The following is a 20,451-nucleotide window of genomic DNA, read 5'->3' as shown; positions in this document are numbered from 1 at the left end:
GTCTGGGTGGGTTACTCTTCAGAGGGTTGGTGGAGACTTGGTGGGCTGAAGGTCCTGTTTCCACACTGTAGGGAATCTAAAGTATGTGTATAATTTCTAACTTATTTAGACCATACAGGCCGAGTACTTCTACTAACATTTACTAGCTTAAAATTCAAAAGGACTAATATCTCTTAATTATGCAAGCTCAGGCTAGACAGATATTCGAATCCCATCAGGAGTAACAGCCACCATTTGACAGGACAGAAGTCACCCAAACCTTTGACCTTAATAGATAAAACAATGCTTTAATATACGTAAAAACTGTGCAAAAAGAGGTGACTGTAAGAATTATATTTTGGGATTCCATTGCCTCCTCGAGCTGTGACACTGCAGTTGTTGAATTAAAGAGGTTATGTTTGCCACTCACCCATTTCAGACGTTACTTGAACACAATCTCACAGTGTTCAGTTATCCCATCCTTGACTATACAATCCAAATAATTTCCAGACTACAAATATTAGGCTAACTGGTCTGTAATTCCCTGGTTTTCCTTTTTTACCCTTCTTAAAAATGTGGAATAATGTGCAGTTTTCCAATCCAGGTAGATTGGATTTAGGGAAATCTGGGCATCTGCACTGTGCTTCCCGACTTCCTTTAACATCCTCAAGTGGAAAGCTTCAGGTTCTGGGAATTTGTCGTAATTTAATTCAGTTAAATTCCTTGTGACTGATGTTTTCCTTACATTAATTTTATGCAGTCCTTGTTCCCAATCCACTATTAGTTTGCTTGCGACTCCTGACATGCTACCCTGTAAATGTTGGAGCAGCTCAGCGGGTCTGGCAGCACCTGAGATAAAAACACAGTTAATGTTTTGATTCAGGTATGACTTTCTGGGAGTGACTTTCCGACAAACAATTATGTAAACAAGTTAGCGAAGTCTGTGTTCACAATTGTAACACAGTATGGAGGAAACAGTTTGGCTTGACCTCTTTTATCTGGACAAGAGACAGCCAATAGGTAACCTGGTAAGAGATTTTCAGTTAACAGTAGGATTTTAAAAAATGGAGAAGATGGCCTAAATATTCTGACACGTTAAGGAGAATTAGTCAACTTAAGCAGCTTTTCGATCCTGAGGAAATCTCAAAGTGTGATATTGACCCAAGAGGTTTAAACATCAGCTGTTTCTATTCCTGGATATAGATTTGCTTGTTGAGCTGAAAGGTTCATTTTCGGATGTTTTGTCACCATACTAGGTAACATCGTTAGTGAGCCTCTGGATGAAGCTTCATTTGGAGGCTCACTGAAACTGTTACTTAGTATGGTGACAAAACGTCTGAAAACGAACCTTCCAGCTCAGTGAGCAAACCTACTTCCAGAACCTCAACCTGAGCTGCAAATCTTCTCAAAGCCCACTGTTTTTATTCCATTTAGATTGCTGCATGATTCCCTTCAAGAGGGGGTTTAGGTAGACATAGCCAGGCTGACCTGGGCTGTTTACTCGATAGTTCTATTTGTTTTTTATAGACTTACTCAGAGCTTGTCTTAACATGTGGAAAGTCGTTACAGCTCATTTGGATTGTCAAAGCATAACAGATGCTCACACCTATACCCCTTCATTAATATTCAGTATACCTCCTTAACCCACCCTGTCCCAGCAATGGCACACCTCACTCCTGCCTCTCTCTTTCAGTTCATTGATTTCTGTTTGGCCAACACTTGTCAGAGGGTGCACAAGATTGTGAATGGGCGTTGTGTGGGCTGGATGCAGTGAGCAGAAGTGTGTACCATCTTTGGCGAGATGAGGGAGAGCTGAGAGTGGCAGGAACTTTCTCCAAGGGTGAGCTGGGTGAGTGTTGTCATGGCTTGTGACAGGGCAGAACCAGGCATTCTCAGGTGGTGGGGTTTAGGGTGAGCCTGCCCAGTTTTAGAGGTTGGCTGCTCCATTTAAAAACTGTACGTTAATGAACTTAAGACCACCCTTAAAGGGCATATCTTCAGTTCAGGCTAAATGAAAGAGCTATGACTCTATTGGAACTAAACTCATCACTACATCTCCTGGTTTTCTTTGTCGCCGGATTTAAACTGTTACCAACGTTGGAAGATGAAAAGTTTCTTGTGTAAAATGACGGGTGAGTGGTTTAAATCACAGGCATTGGCAGGTGCTCACACCCTACTGCTGGCCAAACGATCTGGACCACTGTTTGCATTTCTTGGGAGAACAATACCGGGACCATCAATATAAGCGGGTCACTAATATATTCAATCTTCAATTCAGGAGAAATGTCTTTATCCAGTGAGTGATGGGAATATGTGACTCATTACCTCAAAGAGTGTTGGAGAGGAATAGTGTCAGTGCATTTAAGGGGAAGCTGGATAAACACACAAGGGATCACTTAGCGTCTTTGGATTAACACTTGATCAATGGGCTTCTTTGTGGTCCTAAGTCTGATTTTTGTTTCTTTTTCTGACTTAGGTGAAAACGTTCTCCATGTGCGGAATGCTGACAGTCAGAATAAAATATTGCATGCTCTGCAACTCCAATTTGGAAAATTGTACCCATGGTATGTCCCTGGTTTCACTTTTCCTTTCAGCAGTCTTTCCAGATCTAGGTTGACTTGCTTCCTGTCAGGTTTGATGGGTTCTGAGATGGCTGATGATTCCAATGCCTGATCCACAGACTCTGCCACATATAGGGCAAGTTGTATATGAAGGGTTGGGTACATGGGTTGTTCAAAGGTTTATGTGTTCCCTTTGACACCTCAACCTCTCCTCTATGTTCCCAGCAGAGTCTCTGAATGTGTTCAGTGCCTTCCTGAATAAAGGTCCTCCATTTCAGTTGGTTGCAAACCATGCTATCAATCAGTCAGGTATTTCTGAGCTCTGTAGGGAGACTTAGAGGAGATCCCTAAGCTGTATCTGCTGTCTTCCTGGGAGTGTCCAGTCATAACCCAGTTCCAATTAGAGTAGTGGTATCAGACACACTGATAACTTTCTGCTTAGCCAAGCTGGTTTTGAGTGATTGCCAACTCAATACTGGGAATGTTGACCTGGGAAAGGATGCTATTGTTGGTTAGGTTTTAACTTAATACCTGGTCTCAGATCTTACTCTAGGCAGTGACCATAATAAAGCAAAGGAGCATGATTTTTTTTCTGATCTTATGACCGTGGTTCAAGTTGCTACTTTATTTCTATAGAGGCAAACATGATTTGGAGAATTGGACCACTGATTCAGAGAATGATCTCCAATTTATGCTTCGTGAGGCTCTTGGGTTTTTGTAAATCATAGGTAGTTTACAGCTACTCATTAAAATGTTGCCTTTCTTTCAAATATAGAAGAAATAACAAATGATTGATGAGGGCAGAGCAGTAGATATGATGTAAATGGACTTCAATAAGGCGTTTGACAAGGTTCTCATAGGAGACTGATGAGCAAGGTTCGATCTCATGGAATACAGGGAGAACTAGACATTTTGGATACAGAACTGGCTCAAAGGTAGAAGACAGAGGGTGGTGGTGGAGGGTTGCTTTTCAGACTGGAGGCCTGTGACCAGTGGAGTGCCACAAGGATCGGTGCTGGGTCCACTACTTTTCATCATTTATATAAATGATTTGGATGTGAATATAAAAGGTATAGTTAGTAAGTTTGCAGATGTCACCAAAATTGGAGGTGTAGTGGACAGCGAAGCAGGTTACCTCAGATTACAACAGGATCTTGACCAGATGGGCCAATGGGCTAAGGAATGGCAGACAGAGTTTAATTTAGATAAATATGAGGTGCTGCATTTTGGGAAAGCAAATCTTAGCAGGACTTATATACTTAATGGTAAGGTCCTGGGGAGTGTTGCTGAACAAAGAGACCTTGGAGTGCAAGTTCAGAGTTCCTTGAAAGTAGAGTCGCAGGTAGATAGGATCGTGAAGAAGGCATTTGGTATGCTTTCCTTTATTGGTCAGAGTATTGAGTATAGGAATTGGGAGGTCACGTTGCAGCTGTACAGGACATTGATTTGGCCACTGTTGGAATATTGCGTGCAGTTCTGGTCTCCTTCCTATCAGAAAGTTGTTGTGAAACTTGAAATGGCTCAGAAAAGATTTACAAGGATGTTGCCAGGTTTGGAGGATTTGAGCTATAGGGAGAGGCTGAATAGGCTGAGGCTATTTTCCCTGGAGCGTAAGATGCTGTGGGTTCATCTGATAGAGTTTTACAAAATCATGAGGGGTATGGTTAGGATAAATAGACAAAGTCTTTTCCCTGGAGTGGGGAAGTCCAGAATTAGAGGGTATAGGTTTGGGGTGAGAGGGGAAAGATATAAAAGGGACCGAAGGAGCAACGTTTTACACACTGGGTGATGCGTGTATGAATGAGCTGCCAGAGGAAGCAGTGGAGGCTGGTACAATTACAGCATTTAAAAGGCATCTGGATGGGTATGTGAATAGGAAGGGTTTGGAGTGATATGGGCCAAGGGCCGGCAAGTGGGACTAGATTAGGTTAGGATATCCGGTCAGCATGGACGAGTTGAACCGAAGGGTCTGTTTCCGTGCTGTACGTCTCTGTGACTCTGTATCGCAAGTTAAAAACCCTTTCAATCCAGAATGCCTAAACTGTTCTACTTTCCAGTTTCTCATGGTCCTTAAGTAAAAATGTGCATTCCTAATATCTGGATGGAGGGGTTAATATGTGTTCCTCCTGTATCTTGTGATACAATCTTTGGTGAATTAGTCTAATGAATGAATGTCTTTCCATTTCAAGCTCTAAGATCTATGGTGATGGGAATGCAGTGCCACGGATATTGAAGTTCCTGAAGTCGATAGACATGGATGAGCCTTTGCAGAAGAAGTTTTGTTTCCCGCCAGTGAAGGAGTGCATTTCGCAGGATATTGACCATATCCTGGAAACACAAAGTGCTCTTGCTGTAGACTTGGGAGGAACCAATCTGCGGGTTGCCATTGTCAGCATGAAGGTAATCATCCTTTTTGGCAATGAGTATTGGTTTGTGCTCTGACCTCCTTATTCTTTGGAAATTTCCTGTCTATCTGTGAATTTGTCACTCAGTCATGCAGCACTGCTGATTCTTTATTTATACTGCATCTTAATGTGGAATTGTTGCCTGGTGATTCACAGAGCCAGAATCAAACGAGCAGACATCAAGTAAAATAAGGTATTATGGAATGGCTGAAAAGTGTTTCTTTCTCAAAGTCTCTTCCTTTTTAAAAAATGCTTTGCTTATTTTTTTTCTCTCATTTTCCCTAACGCTTTTTTTATTTGGCAGTAGGTCACAGATTGAATTTAATTTTAGGATTTTCTTCCTTAGAAACAAGAGAGCACAAATGCCAAGCTAAGAGATGTTAGACTTTAAAAGAATGAGAGGCAGTGCTGTTGAAACATAGAACATTCTTGGAGGAGTTGGTGCAGAAAGTTTGTTCCCTTTGTGGAAGGGTCAAAGACCAAAGGGCATAGTCTCAGTCTAAGGAGTTTCCTATTCAAGGCAGGGATGAGGAGGAATGTATTCTGAGGGTAGTGAATCTGTGGAATTCTTTACTGTACATGGCCATTGAGGCAAGGTCATATATATTCAGTGTTGAAGTAAACAAATTTTTAATCAATAAGGGAATCCAGGGTTATGGGGGAGAATTAGGAAAGCAGAGTTGAGGATTATTAGAATGAGTTTTATTGTCACATGTACTCACATGAGTACAGTGAAAAGTTTACAAGTTGCCACTTACAACACCATCTTCGGTACCTAGGTACAAATTCTTAGGGGGATAAGGTTAGAAAAATAAAGAAATAAAATGTCCATCAAATAATTAGAAATATAGAGAAATAAGAATGACGGTCCTTCCAACCCAGACCATGCCAGGCTTCACCTCGAGGCCAGGAGTCGAGTCCACACTTAGGCTGGGAATTCACACTGGCATTCACACCAGACAACATCAATACCACCCAAGGGCAAGAGGTTTTAAAAAAAGGAAAAGAAAACTTGAAAAGGGAGAGAGAGAACAAAAGAAACGGACGGACCAGACCAGCTCCAGCTGAGGAGTCCTATTCCATCGCCCCTTGGAATATAAGATTATCAGATCAGCCATGATCTCATTCATGGAGCTGAATGGCCTACTTTTGCCTCTATGGATTATAATCTTGTTTATTATTAAATCTTTTATTAGAGTCATAGAGTCTAACAGCATGGAAACAGCCCCCTCGGTCCAACTCGTTGAAACCGATAAAGTCTCCCAAACTAAACTAGTCCCATTTGCCTGCATTTGGCCCATATCCCTTTTGTCCTTTCCTGGTCATGTACTTGTCCAAATGTCTTTTAAATGTTGTAACTGTATCTGAATCTACCACTTCCTCAGGCAGTGCATTCTACATATGAACCCCCCTCTTTGTGAAAAAGTTGCCCCTCCAATCCCTTTCAAAGTCTTTCCTCTGTCACTTTAAACCTATGCCCTCAGGTTTTGAACTCTCCTACATTAAAGAAAAACCTTTGTTATTCATCGTATCTATGCCCGTCATGATTTTATAAACCTCCATAAGGTCACCTCTCCACCTCTGATGCTTCAGTGAAAAAAGTGCTAACCTATCCAGCCTCTCGCCTTTACTCAAACCTCCAGTCTCGGCAACATCCTGATAAATTTGTTCTGAACCCTCTCCAATTTAATAATAGCCTTCCTATAGCAGGGCAACCAGCATTATATACAGTGTTCCAAAAGTGGCCTCACCAACAACTTGTACAATGGCAACATGACATCCCGACTCCTTTACTCAGTGGTCTGGGCAATTAAAGTTAAGTGTGCTAAACACCTTCTTAACCACCCTCTATACCTGTGATGCAACTTTCAAAGAATTATGTACCTGAACCACTAGGTTTCTCTGTTCTACAGCACTACTTAGGGCCCTACCATTAGCTGTATAGGTCCTGCCCTTGTTCATCTTACCACAATGCAACACCTCGCATTTATTCAAATTAAAATCCACCTGTTACTTCTCAGTCCATTGACCCAATTGATCAAGATCCCTTTGTAACCTTCACTGTTCTCTATACCACCAATTTTGGTGTCATCTGCAAAGTTACTAATCATCTAAATCATTCATATAAATGACAAACAACAGCAGACCCAGCACTCATGGCTGCAGAGCACCACTGGTCACAGGCCTCCAGTCCGAAAAACAACCTTCACAACCATCCTCTGTCTCCTACCTCAAGCCAATTTTGCATCCAATTGGCAAACCCTCCATGAATCCCATGTAATCTAACTTTACTAACCAGCTTACCATGTGGAACCTTGTCGAAGGCTTTACTAAAACATGTACCATTCTGCTGTCATTTATCTTGGTCATGTCTTCAAAGAAAACTCAAAAGGTTGTGACTCATGATTTCCCAAACACAATACCATATTGACTATTGCTAATCAGTCCTGCCTCTCCAAATGCATGTAAATTCTATCTTTCAGAATCCCCTCCAATAGCCTACCATCACTGATGACAGATTCACTGGTATATAGTTCCCAGGCTTCTCCTTACAGCCTTTCTTAAATAAAAGCAGAACATTAGCTAACCTTCAGACCTCTGGCACTTCACCCAGGCTGAAGATGATACAGATATGGGCGGCACGGTGGCACAGTGGTTAGCACTGCTGCCTCACAGCGCCTGAAGACCCGGGTTCAATTCCCGACTCAGGCGACTGACTGTGTGGAGTTTGCACATTCTCCCCGTGTCTGCGTGGGTTTCCTCCGGGTGCTCCGGTTTCCTCCCACAGTCCAAAGATGTGCGGGTCAGGTGAATTGGCCATGCTAAATTGCCCGTAGTGTTAGGTAAGGGGTAAATGTAAGGGTATGGGTATGGGTGGGTTGCGCTTCGGCGGGTCGGTGTGGACTTGTTGGGCCGAAGGGCCTGTTTCCACACTGTAAGTAATCTAATCTAATATCTCTGCTGAGGGCTCCACCATTTCTTCCCTAGCTTCCCACAATGTCCTGGGATACATTTGATCTGGTCCCGGTGATTTATTAACCCGAATGTTTTTAAGATCTTCTCAACCTCTTCTGTAATGTGGACTGTTTTCAAGATATCAATAGATCTTTTTCCCCCAATTCCCTATCATCCACATCTTTCTCCACAGTAAATATTGATGCAAAATATTCATTTAATATCTCTCTCGTCTCCTGTAGTTCCACAAATAGGCGACCTCATTGATCTTTAAGGGACCCTATTCTTGCCATTACTGATGTTTTGCTCTTAATGTACTTGTAGAATCTCTTTGGAATATGCTTAATCTTACCTGCTAAGGCTTTCTCTGTTTGTAAGATCCTAAAAAGCACTAGGGTGCACTAGTGAGTTATGTATGAGTTAGATATGTGGACTATTTGTGATATTTACAAATTTGCTAAAGACACCAAAACTGGTTGGGAGTGTATGAGGTGAGAAGCTTCAGGAGGTCTCGGTTAGGTTAAGTGAATAGGGTTGAACATGGCAAATGGAATATGTCAATAAATATGAAAGTTATGCACTTTGCTAGAGTTACCAGGAAGGCATTTTGTTTTTTAGATGGTGAGAGGTTGGGAAGTACAGTTGGTCAAAAGGGTCTGAGTGGCCTTTACCATGGAAATATTTCCATGGTAGGTGCAGCATTGGCTTCATTGCGAGGGGATTTGAATGCATGAGTAAAGATATCTTGCTGCAATTCTTTCGCACCTTGGTGGGATTACACCAGGTTGTTGTGTACAGTCTTGGTCTCCTTGTCTAGAGAAGGATATACCTGCCACAGAGGGAGTACACCAGAGGTTCACCCGATTAACCCCTGGAAGGCAGGAAATGTTTTATGAGGAGAGATTGAGGACACTGAGTATTCTCTAGAGTTTCAAAGAATGAGAGGTGATCTCATTAAAACTTAAGAAACTTCTTATAAGGCAGGTCAGGGTGCTTATAGATTGGATGGTTCCCCTGGCTGGTGAACCAAGAACTGGGGAACGTAATCCTCAGGATAAGGAATGGTCCGTTTAAGACTGAGATGGGGAGGACATTTTTCGTACAGAATGTGATGCATCTTTGGATTTGTCCACCTCAGGGTTGTGGAAGCTCAATCACTGAACAGGTGCAAGACAAAGCAGTAAGTTTCTGGAGACGAAGTATGTTAAAGGATATGGAGATAATGTGAGAAAATGACATGGAAGAGATGATCTACCGTGATCTAGAATGAGTGAACAGACTCAATCAGCTGGATGGCCAGTTCCTGTTCCTATGTCCCTAGGTTTCTGCTGATACTGCACGCCAGCCTCCTCCTGCTCCCTCACTATAAGCAATAGCTGCAAGAGGGTCATTGTGCAAGAGCAAGAAGGGATGTGGTGTGTAGTGGGCCAGGAAGGTCAACAAGTGGGCACGGGTGAAGTAGGTTGTTGGGGTAGCATTGGTGCGATAACTGGCCAAAGTGTTTACAGGCAATAGTGAACATGGAGTTTGTGCAGTTACTGTGTGAATCTGTATATGAGTGCCCTTTCCTCTCCATGTTCTGAATTTTTCATCTGTCTTTGTCTTGTGGACTATTTATAGCTTTTGCGACAAATTTGTTTCCTTGTCTTTTGAGGCTAGTATTAGGTAGTGAGTGACTAACACCTTCCTTCAACATCTGGGCTTGCAGGGAAAGAGGAAGGCAATACTCCAAGAACTTCCAGAGCACAGTACCCCCAGCCAGCAAACCGTGATGGGGCGAAGGAAGGGAAGATCCACCGAAAGCCATGGTTAGATTAGTCAGAGTTTCTTAGGTTGTAGAGAGAGAGAGAGAGAGAGGGAGGCAAGATTGGACTGCACCACGAAGGCATTAAGATGCAAAGATGAAAAATTGAAATTTGATTCACGGGGGATCAGGAGTGAATGTAGTTCAATTACCACAGGAGTGTTAAGTGAGCAGGATATAGTGCAGGATTGGTCAGGCAGCATAGCTTTCAATGCACTTACACTTATTGACACTGAACACCAGAGTTCCTTCCTCATGGTTTTGTGGTGCTGTTGGATACTCCACCTCCCAACCATAAGCAGTAAACTAGATTGTGTCCAAGTTTCAGTGTTAAAGGGCGGCACGGTGGCTCACTGGTAAGCACAGGTGCCTTACAGCGCCAGGGACCTGGGTTCGATTCCTGCCTCGGGTGACTGTGTGGAGTTTGCACATTCTCCCTGTGTCTGTGTGGGATTCCTCTGGGTTCTCCGATTTCCTCCCACAATCCAAGGATGTGCAGTTTAGGTGAATGGGCCATGCTAAATTGCCCATAGTATTAGGTGCATTAGTCAGGGGTAAATATGGGATAGGGGAATGGGTCTAGGTGGGTTATTCTTCAGAAGATCGGTGTGGACTTATTAGGCCGAAGAGCCTGTTTCCACACTGTAGGGAATCTAATCGAAAAGAAAAATCATGCTTTTTTTGGTAAAGTGAATCTTATTTCAATTTGCAGATGTGCAGAACTTTTTCGCTTTGTGATTCTTATTGTTTGAATACATGCAGGGTGAAATCATAAAGAAATATGTTCGAACCAATCCCAAAACATATGATGAAAGAATTGAGTTGATTCTGAAGCTGTGTGTAGAGGCTGTCACTGAATCAGTGAAGCTTAACTGCAGAATCCTTGGAGTTGGTAAGTGTTGTATGGGGTATGTGGTAAATTGATAGATAGAGGAACAGATAGGGATTGTTTATTTCATTCATGTGCACGCGAGCACGCGCGCACACACACACACACACACACACACACACACACACACACACACACACACACGCGCTTTAACAGATGGTGTGGAAACTCACTCTCTGAATTATAGAACACTTTGACTTTTATAGCATGCAGGGTTGGTCAGGCAGCATAGCAATGTACAGCATGCATATTGCAAATACTATTCCCATGCTTAATATCCATGTATCCCTTATTATCTTTGCCTTCAAAGAGTGTAGGAAATATTGTCTGCTCCTCATCCAAGGTCTTTGATATCGTGGCTTCTAGCTACCAACATTGACAGTCTGGAAATCTTCATTTGTTAGGTCACATCTACTTTGTTAGCTTACATGATGTGTCTAAAGTTTTGATCCTTAAGTAATTTAACCCATTCAATAATTTTGAGAGTTTAACTATGGCAAGTGTCATTTGTTCATAGAAATAGTAAGTAAGTGAGCAAATAACCGAACCTGAAAGTGTGAATGGTGTCCGTCCAAACTGTGTATTTGTCTATTCACCACTTTTGTGTTGTTTGGATTCTACGATACAGGACCATATTTATAAACATGTAGTTTTATCTGTATACACGCACACACTATCTATTTCATAATTTGAACTTTAAACTGTAAATTACATTGCATTCAGTGCAGATATTAAGATTACTACTTGATGACTGTATTTAAAAGGCCTAATGAAAGGACTGAAAATTGCACAGGAACCTCGATCATCCGAACGACACGGGCGGGAACATTTTGTTCGGATAATCGAATGCCAGATAACACAGTTTGGCCAAGCATTAGGACTTTGCGATCTTGCCAGATATTCCAAAATTCAGATAAACTAATGCCAGATAATCGAGGTTCCTCAGCATATTGAGTTCTAATCGGGTGAGAAGACCTAACTTGGGTATTTTGAAACCTTTGTTCTGCTACTTAATTACATTTGTGCTCCACCCTTCAGGTATTTCCACAGGTGGCCGTGTGAACCACAAGGAAGGAATTGTGCTTCATTCTACCAAACTGATTCAGGAATGGGTATCCGTGGACCTCCGGACCCCAGTGTCAGACATCCTACGGCTGCCCGTTTGGGTAGACAATGACGGCAATTGTGCTGCTCTGGCAGAAAGGAAATTTGGTCTAGGAAAAGGAGTGGACAATTTTGTAACTGTGATCACTGGCACAGGTGAGCAAGAAATAGTGTCAAATAAACCAATTTTTACACTTGGGAGCACAAGCTAAGCCTGAAGCCAGCTCAGTGGATTTTGTTTTCTGTGCATCTGTGTTCCCAATTTCTTCATGCCTCCCATGTGACTGTGGTTGTTACATTGTGTTCCCACAATTGTACCCAGTCAGACAAAAGCCCAAGGTTGCAAAACATCAGTGGTGTTCCAAACATTTTAATCTGACATTCTTTTTAAAGCAGGAGAGCAGGTTGCCTTCACTTCTGCCTAATTAACTTCAGCAAAGGGCAGATTGTTATTTGAATCTATTTTGTAACTTAGATCGTGTTCTGATCTGTTTCTGCTTTTCATTGGTATTGAATTGCCACACAGTGAAAATGAGGGATAGAAATGGCAAGATTAGGGAACCATGGATGACAGGTGAAATTGTGAGACTAGCTAAGAGGAAAAAGGATGTGTACATAAGGTTTAGGCAACTGAAGACAGACAAAGCTTTGGAAGAATTTTGGGAGTGTAGGACCAATCTGAAACGAAGAATTAAGAGGGCTGTAGGGGTCATGAGATATCCTTTAGTGAGCAGGAATAAGGAAAACCCCAAAGCCTTTTATTCATATATAAGGAGCAAGAGGGTAACTAAGGAAAGGGTTAGCCCACTCAAGGGCAAAGGATGAAAGGTATGTGTGGAGTCAGAGAAAATGAGTGAGATTCTTAATGAGTACTTCACATCGAGGTGAGAGACATGGCGGATGTTGAGGTTACGGATAGATCTTTGATTACTCGAGGCCAAGTCGGCATAAGGAGGGAGGAAGTGTTGTGTATTCTAAAAGGCATTAAGGTGGACAAGTCCCCAGGTTGGTATGGGATCTATCCCAGGTTACGGAGGTAAGCGAGCGAGGAAATAGCTGGGGCTTTAACAGATATCTTTGCAGCATCCTTGAACACGGGTGCAGTCCCGGACGACTGGAGAATTGCTAATGTTGTCCCCTTGTTTAAAAAGGGTAGCAGGGATAATCCAGGTAATTACAGACCTGAGAGCCTGACGTCAGTGGTAGGGTGAAAGTGAGGACTGCAGATGCTGGAGACCAGAGTTGAAAAGTGTGCTGCTGGAAAAATACAGCAGGCCAGGCAGCATCCGAGGAGCAGGAGAATCGACGTTTCAGGCATAGGGAAGCTACTGGAGAAGATACTAAGGGGTAGGATATTTACCCATAAGAAAATGGGCTTGTCAGTGATAGGCAGCATGGTTTTCTACAGGAAAGGTCATGTCTTAAAACCTAATAGAATTTTTTGAAGAAGTGACAGTTGATTGATGAGGGAAGAGATGTAGATGTCATATTCATGGACTTTAGTAAAGCATTTGATAAGGTTCCCCATGGTAGGCTGATGATGAAGGTGAAGTTGCATGTGGTCCAAGATGTTCTAGTAAAGTAAAGAACAAAGAAAATTTACAGCCCAGGAACAGGCCCTTCGGCCCTCCAAACCTGAGCCAATCCAAATCCGCTGTCTAAATCTGTCGGTCACTTCCTAAACATCTATATCCCTCTGCTCCCCACCTACTCATGCATCTGTCCAGACACATCTTAAATGAATCTACCGTGCCTGCCTGTACCACCTCTGCTGGCAACGCGTTCCAGACGCCCACCACCCTCTGTGTGAAGTACTTGCCACGTGTATCCCCCTTAAACTTTCCACCTCTCACCTTGAAAACGTGACCTCCCATTATTGAATCCTTCACCCTGGGAAAAAGCTTGTCTCTATCCACCCTGTCTATATCCTTCATGATTTTGTAAATCTCAATCAGGTTCCCCCTCAATCTCCTTTTTACTAGTGAAAATAAACCTAACCTACTCAACCTCTCTTCATAGCTTGCACCTTCCATACCAGGCAACATCCTCGTAAACCTTCTCTGCACCCTCTCCAAAGTGTCCACATCCTTTTGGTAATGTGGCGCCCAGAACTGTACACAGTATTCTAAATGCGGCTGAACCAATGTCTTGTACAATTTTAACATGACCTGTCAGCTCTTATACTCAATACCCCGTCCAATGAAGGCAAGCGTACTATATGCCTTCTTGACTACTCTATCCACCTGTGCAGCAACCTTCAGAGTACAATGGATCTGCACTCCCAGATCTCTCTGCCCATCAACATTTCCCAAGGCTCTTCCATTCATTGTATAATTCGCTCTAGAATTAGACTTCCCAAAATGCATCACTTCACATTTGTCTGGATTGAAAACCATCTGTCACTTTTCCGCCCAACTCTCCAGTCTATCTATATCCTCCTGTATTCTCTGACAGACCCTTATGCTTGCTACTACTCCATCAGTCTTCATGTCATCTGCAAACTTGCTGATCATACCAACAGTGCCCTCTTCCAGATCATTTATGTATATTACAAATAACAGTGGCCCCAACGCTGACCCCTGTGGAACACCACTGGTCACCTTTCTCCATTTCGAAAAACTCCCTTCAACTGCTACTCTCTATCTCCTGTTGCTCAACCAGTTCTTTATCCACCTAGCTAGAACACCCTACATATCAGGATAGAGAGCTTGTTTGTGATATGCATAAGTGCTTTGGAGGAATGTGTAGGTTACTTCATTAGCAAGTTTGCAGATGACACGAAGATTGGTGGAGTAGCAGATATTGAAGGGGACTGTCAGAGAATGCATTGGAATATAGATAGATTGGAGAGCTGGGCAGAGAAATGGCAAATGGAGTTCAATCTGGACAAATGCGAGGTGATGCATTTTGGAAGATGCAATTCCAGAGTGAACTATACAGTAAATGGAAACATCCTGGGGAAAATTGATATACAGAGAGAGGTGGGTGTTCACGTCCATTCTTCCCTGAAGGTGGCAATGCAAGTCAGTAGAGTGGTCAAGAAGGCTACGACATGCTTTCCTTCATTGATGGGGAATTGAGTATAAGAGTTGGCAGGTGATGTTACAGTTGTATAACCCTTTGGTTTGGCCACATTTGGAATACTATGTACAGTTCTGGTGACCACATTACCAAAAGTTTAGGGATGCTTTGGAGAGGGTGCAGAGTGTTGCCTGGAATGGAGAGTGCTCACTATGAGGAGAGGTTGAGAAGATTAGGATTATTTTCATTGGTAAGAAGCAGGTTGAGGGGGACCTGATTGAGGCCTAGAAATTCGTGAGAGGTGTAGACAGGGTGGATAGCAAGAAACTTTTTCCCAGAATAGAGGACTCAATTACTAGGAGTCACAAGTTCAAAGTGAGAGGGGAGAAGTTTGGTGCAGATATATGTGGAAAGTTCTTCACTCAGAGGGCTTTGGGTGCCTGGAATGCACTGCCAGTGGAAGTGGTAGGGGTGAGAACGATAGTGTCATTAAAGATGTATCTAGACAGATACATGAATGGGCAAGAAGCAAAGGGGTACAGATCCTTAGAAATCAGGCAGCAGATTAAGATAGAGAGTATGGATCGGCTTGGGCTTGGGCTGTGCTGTTCCTGTGCTGTAATGTTCTTTGTTCACAATGTAGTCCCCTGATCAGTCAGGGTGTGGAGCAGCATATATCAAATGTTCCTGATGATGCTGTCCATATTTCTTGGTCAACATTGAATAACATCTCACCAGTCCATGCCACAGTCAGTTAAACTAACCGTCTCCTGAGATATTAGGCTGCTGAGACCGACAACTCAATCATTGCAGGCAGACAAGAACCCTTGAGTGGTGGCCCTGAATGACTCATAGCCACAGTTAGTACTCAGTGATTTTTTTTTAATTTAAGGTTCAGCAAACATACCATATAATGTGTTAAGACTCTAATTAGGCAAACCTTCCTTTCTGAGGTGCCTTAATGAAAGAGCAGTGAATTGTGCAAATTCTTAAACCTTCAAATTAAAACGAATGGGGGTTCACTTCTGACTGGAATAGTTACAGGGAATGGTCTCTGAGCCAGAGGAGCCATGTGATCTCCAGCCTGCTCAATTTATGGATCTTCGTTTCAGATAACATTCTGTGTGGGGTGGGGGGGTGGGGTTAGGAGGAACGTCAGTGCACCACTTTCTTGATCGAATCCTCACTCTGATTAAATGCTTTTACAAATACTATAATCTTCCAGGTATTTTTGCCTTAGGCTGGCATTGAAACTTTTTTTCCTGTATTAGGGTCACTTGTTGAAGAAATATAGTCAAAAGTGCCATCGATAACGTAAATTTATATCTCTGTTGGTCAACTGGGCAATTAGGTGGATTTTGCCATTATAACTCAAGCAATTCTTTCTTCTACTAGATGGTACCCAGAATACTGTCAGTATTTATCCTCCATTTCAACCTTGAAGTGGCAGAAAGTATTTTGGAAAATTCATCACATAACATTATTCTACCATGAGGACCTCATCCTGCAGCTTCCATATCGAGCAGAAATAGCAGTACAGCCATAATAGAATCATAGAGATGTACAGCATGGAAACAGACCCTTCAGTCCAACCTGTCCACGCCGACCAGATATCCCAACACAGTCTAGTCCCACCTGTCAGCACCCGGCCCATATCCCTACAAACCTTCCTATTCATATACCCATCCAAATGCCTTTTAAATGTTGCAATTGTACCAGCCTCCACCACATCCTCTGGCAGCTCATTCCACACACATACTACCCTCTGTGTGAAAAAGTTGCCCCTTAGGTCTCTTTTATATCTTTCCCCTCTCACCCTAAACCTATGCCCTCTAGTTCTGGACTCCCCGACCCCAGGGAAAAGACTTTGTCTATTTATCCTATCCATGCCCCTCATCATTTTGTAAACCTCTACAAGTCACCCCTTTTAGCCGATCTGTTCTGGAACTCACAGGGTTAAGAGACAGATATTTGAGATTCGCTCAACCCTATTTGACACAGTAGTTTACATTTCATGTTGTTCTTAAAATGCTCAGACTTTCAGCGATGGAGCCTGGTCTGTTCAGCTCAAAAAGCAAATGACCGCTGACTTAGCCTTGTAATGGTTTGGCTGTGAACCAAGGACAATGACCAACTGATTCAGTTCCAGTTGTGAATGCATTGAGCTCAGTTCTCTGCCACTGCCTTTCCAACCTCATTATTCTGTAAGAAGATGCTAACTAGTTAATGATTAGACAATCTATAAATGCTCACTAGACAGACTGCAAAGTGTGAAGCGTACTTCTCCAGCAAGACCATTCAACATAAAATGTGTCAGTCAACCTAACCCTAACCCTCTCCTCCCGGCACCTTCCCCTGCCACCACAGGAATTGCAAAACCTGTGCCCACACTCTTTCTCTCCCCCAACCCACCCCCACCCACCCCCTACCCCCTCAACTCCCTCTGACCAAGGCCCCAAAGGAGCCTTCCACATTCATCAGAGTTTTACCTGCACTTCCATAAATGTCATTTACTGTATCTGTTGCTCCCGATGTGGTCTCATTGGGGAGACAGACCGCCTACTTGCAGAGTGCTTCAGAAACATCTCTGGGACACCTGCACCAGCCCACCTCACCGACCCCCCCCCCCCACACACACACACACACACACACACACACACACACACACACACCCCACTCTGCCAAAGACATGCAGGTGCCTGGAGGAAGAATGCCTCATCTTCTGCCTCAGGACACTCCAACCGCATGCTATCAATGTGGATTTCACCAGTTTCCTCATTTCCCCTCCTTCCACCTTTATCCCAGTTCCAACCTTCCAACTCCGCACTGCCCTCATGACCTGTCCTACCTGTCCATCTCCTTTCCCACCTATCTGCTCCATCCTCCTCTCCAATCTATCACCATTACCCCCCATCTCCATCTACCTATCGCACTCTCAGCTACATGCCCTCCACCCCACTCCCCTCCCATTTATCTCACCACACCCTTAGCTGTCAGCCTCATTCCTGATGAAGGGCTTTTGCCCAAAATATAAATTCTCCTGCTCCTCGGATGCTGCCTGACCTGCTGTGCTTTTCCAGCACCACATTCTTGACAAAATGTGTCAATGCCTTGACATTAAAACAATTGACTCTAAACCAAAGAGAATCGAGGAACTTTATCACCTGTCTCACCAGTTGCCACCTTACATTGCTAGACTCAGTTTGTGAGACAACTAATGGTAATAATCTTCGAAAAATCCTTAGATTCTAGAAAAGTGTTGAAGCTTACAAAACTATCTAAGTTAATATCTCTTTCAAAAGGCAGCAAGACAAAACCCAGGTAACTATAGACCAGTCTATTATAAAGGTTGTAATAACAGAACATTTGGAAATACATAACATGATACATAACAAAGATCCTAGGTTGATCTTTGCATCCTCACTGTCCACTGGAGTAGTGCCAGATGATTGGCGGGTGGTAAATGTTATTCCCTTATTCAAGAAATGGACTAGGGATAATCCTGGGAATTACAGACCAGTCAGTCTTACGTCTATGGTAGTTAAAGTATTGAAGAGAATTCTGAGAGACAGGATTTATGATTTCTTGGAAAATCATAGTTTGATTAGGGATAGTCAGCACGGTTTGTGAGGGGCATATCATGCCTCACAAACAATGAATTTCTTGAGGATGTGATAAAACACATTGATGAAGGTTGAGCAGTGGATGTGATGTACATGGATTTTAGCAAGGTGTTTGATAAGATTCCCCATGATAGGCTCATTCAAAAAGTAAGGAGGTATGGGATACAGGGAAATTTGGCTGTCTGGATACAGAACTGGCTGGCCCATTGAAGACAGAGGGTGGGTGGTAGATGGAAAGTATTCAGCCTGGAGCTTCGCGACCAGTGGTGTTCCGCAGGGATCTGTTCTGGGAACTCTGCTCATTGTGATTTTTATAAATGACTTGAATGAGGAAGTGGAAGGATGGGTTAGTAAGTTTGCTGATGACTCAAAGATTGGTGGAATTGTGGATAGTGTGGAGGGCTGTTGTAGATTGCAATGGGACATGCAGGGTTAAAGGCAAGATTCTTGGCAGTGTGGAGGAACAGTGGGATCTTGGGGTCCATATCCATAGATCCCTCAAGATTGCCACCCAGGTTGATAGGGTTATCAAGAAAGCATATGATGTGTTGGCTTTCATTAGCAGGGTAATTGAGTTTAACAGCTGCAAGGTTATGCTGCAGCTCTATGGAGTCCTGGTTATACCACACTTAGAATAAAGTGTTCAGTTCTGGTTGGCTCATTATAGGAAGGATGTGGAAACTTTAGAGAGTATGCAGAGGAGATTTACCAGGATGCTGGCTGGACTGGAGGGCATGTCTTATGGAGAAAGGTAGAGGGAGCTAGAGCTTTTCTCAATGGAACGAAGAAGGATGAGAGATGACTTGACAGAGGTGTACAAGATGATGAGAGTCATAGAGTGGATAGCTAGAGACTTTTTCCCAGGGTGGAAATGGCTATCATGAGAGAGCATGATTGGAGGAAGGTTTAGGAAAGATGTCAGAGGTAGGTTCTTTACACAGAGAGTGGTGGGTGCGTGGCATGCACTGCCAGCTGTGGTAGTAGAATCAGATACATTAAGGACATTAAAGCGACTCTTGGGTAGGCATATGGAAGATAGTATAATGAAGGGTATGTAGGTTAGTCTGATCTTAAGAGTAGAATAAAAGGGTTGACACAACTTTGAGGGCCAAATGGCCTCTACTGTGCTGTACTGTTTTATGTTCTAATCAAGCAGAGTCAGCATCACTTCATGAAGGTAGTCATGCCTGACAAATTTGTTAGAATTTTTTGAGGCCATAGCAAGCACGATAGATGAAGGGAAATCGGTAGTTTTAATATAATTAGATTTCCAAAAAGCATTTGATATGGTACCGCATATAAATCTACTTAAGTAGCCATACTCAACGTTATACTGAATAATGGTGTTGAATGTTGTATATTAGAATATATAGAGGATTGGCTAACTAATCGAATACAGGAGGCATTTTCAGGCTAGCATCCTGCACCTAGTGAGTACCACAAGAATCAGTACCAGGAGCACAATTAATACTAATATATGTTAATGACTTGGACAAAGGAAGTTAATGTGGTATTGTCAAATTTGTAGATGTTACAAAGAGTCTGCAGAGGGATATAGGCAGGTTAAATGAGTGGGCAAAAAGCCAAAGTGGGAAAATGTGAAGTTAAGAATTTTTGCAGGAAGAACAGAAGAACCGGAGAAAAGCTATAGAAAGCTTGTGCAAAGAGGGATTGAGGAGTCCTCGTGCATGAATCACAAAAAGCTCTTATCAAAGTTCATTGGGTAACAGGGAAGGCAAATGGTATGTTGGCCTTTATTTCAAAGTGAATGAAATATAAAAGTCCATCTAAAGTAGTCTGCAAGATATGCTGCGAGTGGAAGCAGGCCAAAGGAGGTTCATTATGTTGATCCCAGGATTTTCTTTTGAGGAGACATTGAGTAGGTGATCTTGTACTCATTAAAAAGAATGAGAGATCTTATTGAAGTACATAAGATTCTTATGAGGCTTTATAGGGTAGATATAGAGAGGTAGAGAGATAGTTTCCCCTTGTGGAGAGTCTCAGACCAAAGGTTATAACTGCAGAGTAAAGGGTCACAGGGGCAGCGTTGAGGATGATTTTCTTCTCTGAAGGTAGTGAATCCGTGGATTTCTTTACCACAGCAGACTGT

General features: G+C 42.8%; 1 protein-coding gene across 6 annotated transcripts in view; it reads left to right on the top strand.

Annotated features, from left to right (window-relative positions):
• gne (glucosamine (UDP-N-acetyl)-2-epimerase/N-acetylmannosamine kinase) overlaps nt 1–20,451 on the top strand; it is a 79,284-nt gene that overhangs the window by 47,116 nt on the left and 11,717 nt on the right. For all 6 annotated transcript variants that reach the window (XM_060851330.1, XM_060851335.1, XM_060851336.1 and 3 more), the window contains 4 exons: nt 2,456–2,543; nt 4,730–4,940; nt 10,467–10,596; nt 11,632–11,853. In XM_060851330.1, coding sequence (XP_060707313.1) covers nt 2,456–2,543; nt 4,730–4,940; nt 10,467–10,596; nt 11,632–11,853 — 651 coding nt within the window. The remainder of the gene's footprint in view (nt 1–2,455; nt 2,544–4,729; nt 4,941–10,466; nt 10,597–11,631; nt 11,854–20,451) is intronic.

This window comes from Hemiscyllium ocellatum, chromosome 36 (assembly GCF_020745735.1).
Source record: "Hemiscyllium ocellatum isolate sHemOce1 chromosome 36, sHemOce1.pat.X.cur, whole genome shotgun sequence".
In the NCBI taxonomy this organism is placed as follows: Eukaryota; Metazoa; Chordata; class Chondrichthyes; order Orectolobiformes; family Hemiscylliidae; genus Hemiscyllium; species Hemiscyllium ocellatum.
Note: the sequence above shows the minus strand (reverse complement) of the source record. Positions and strands in the feature narration are given on the sequence as shown.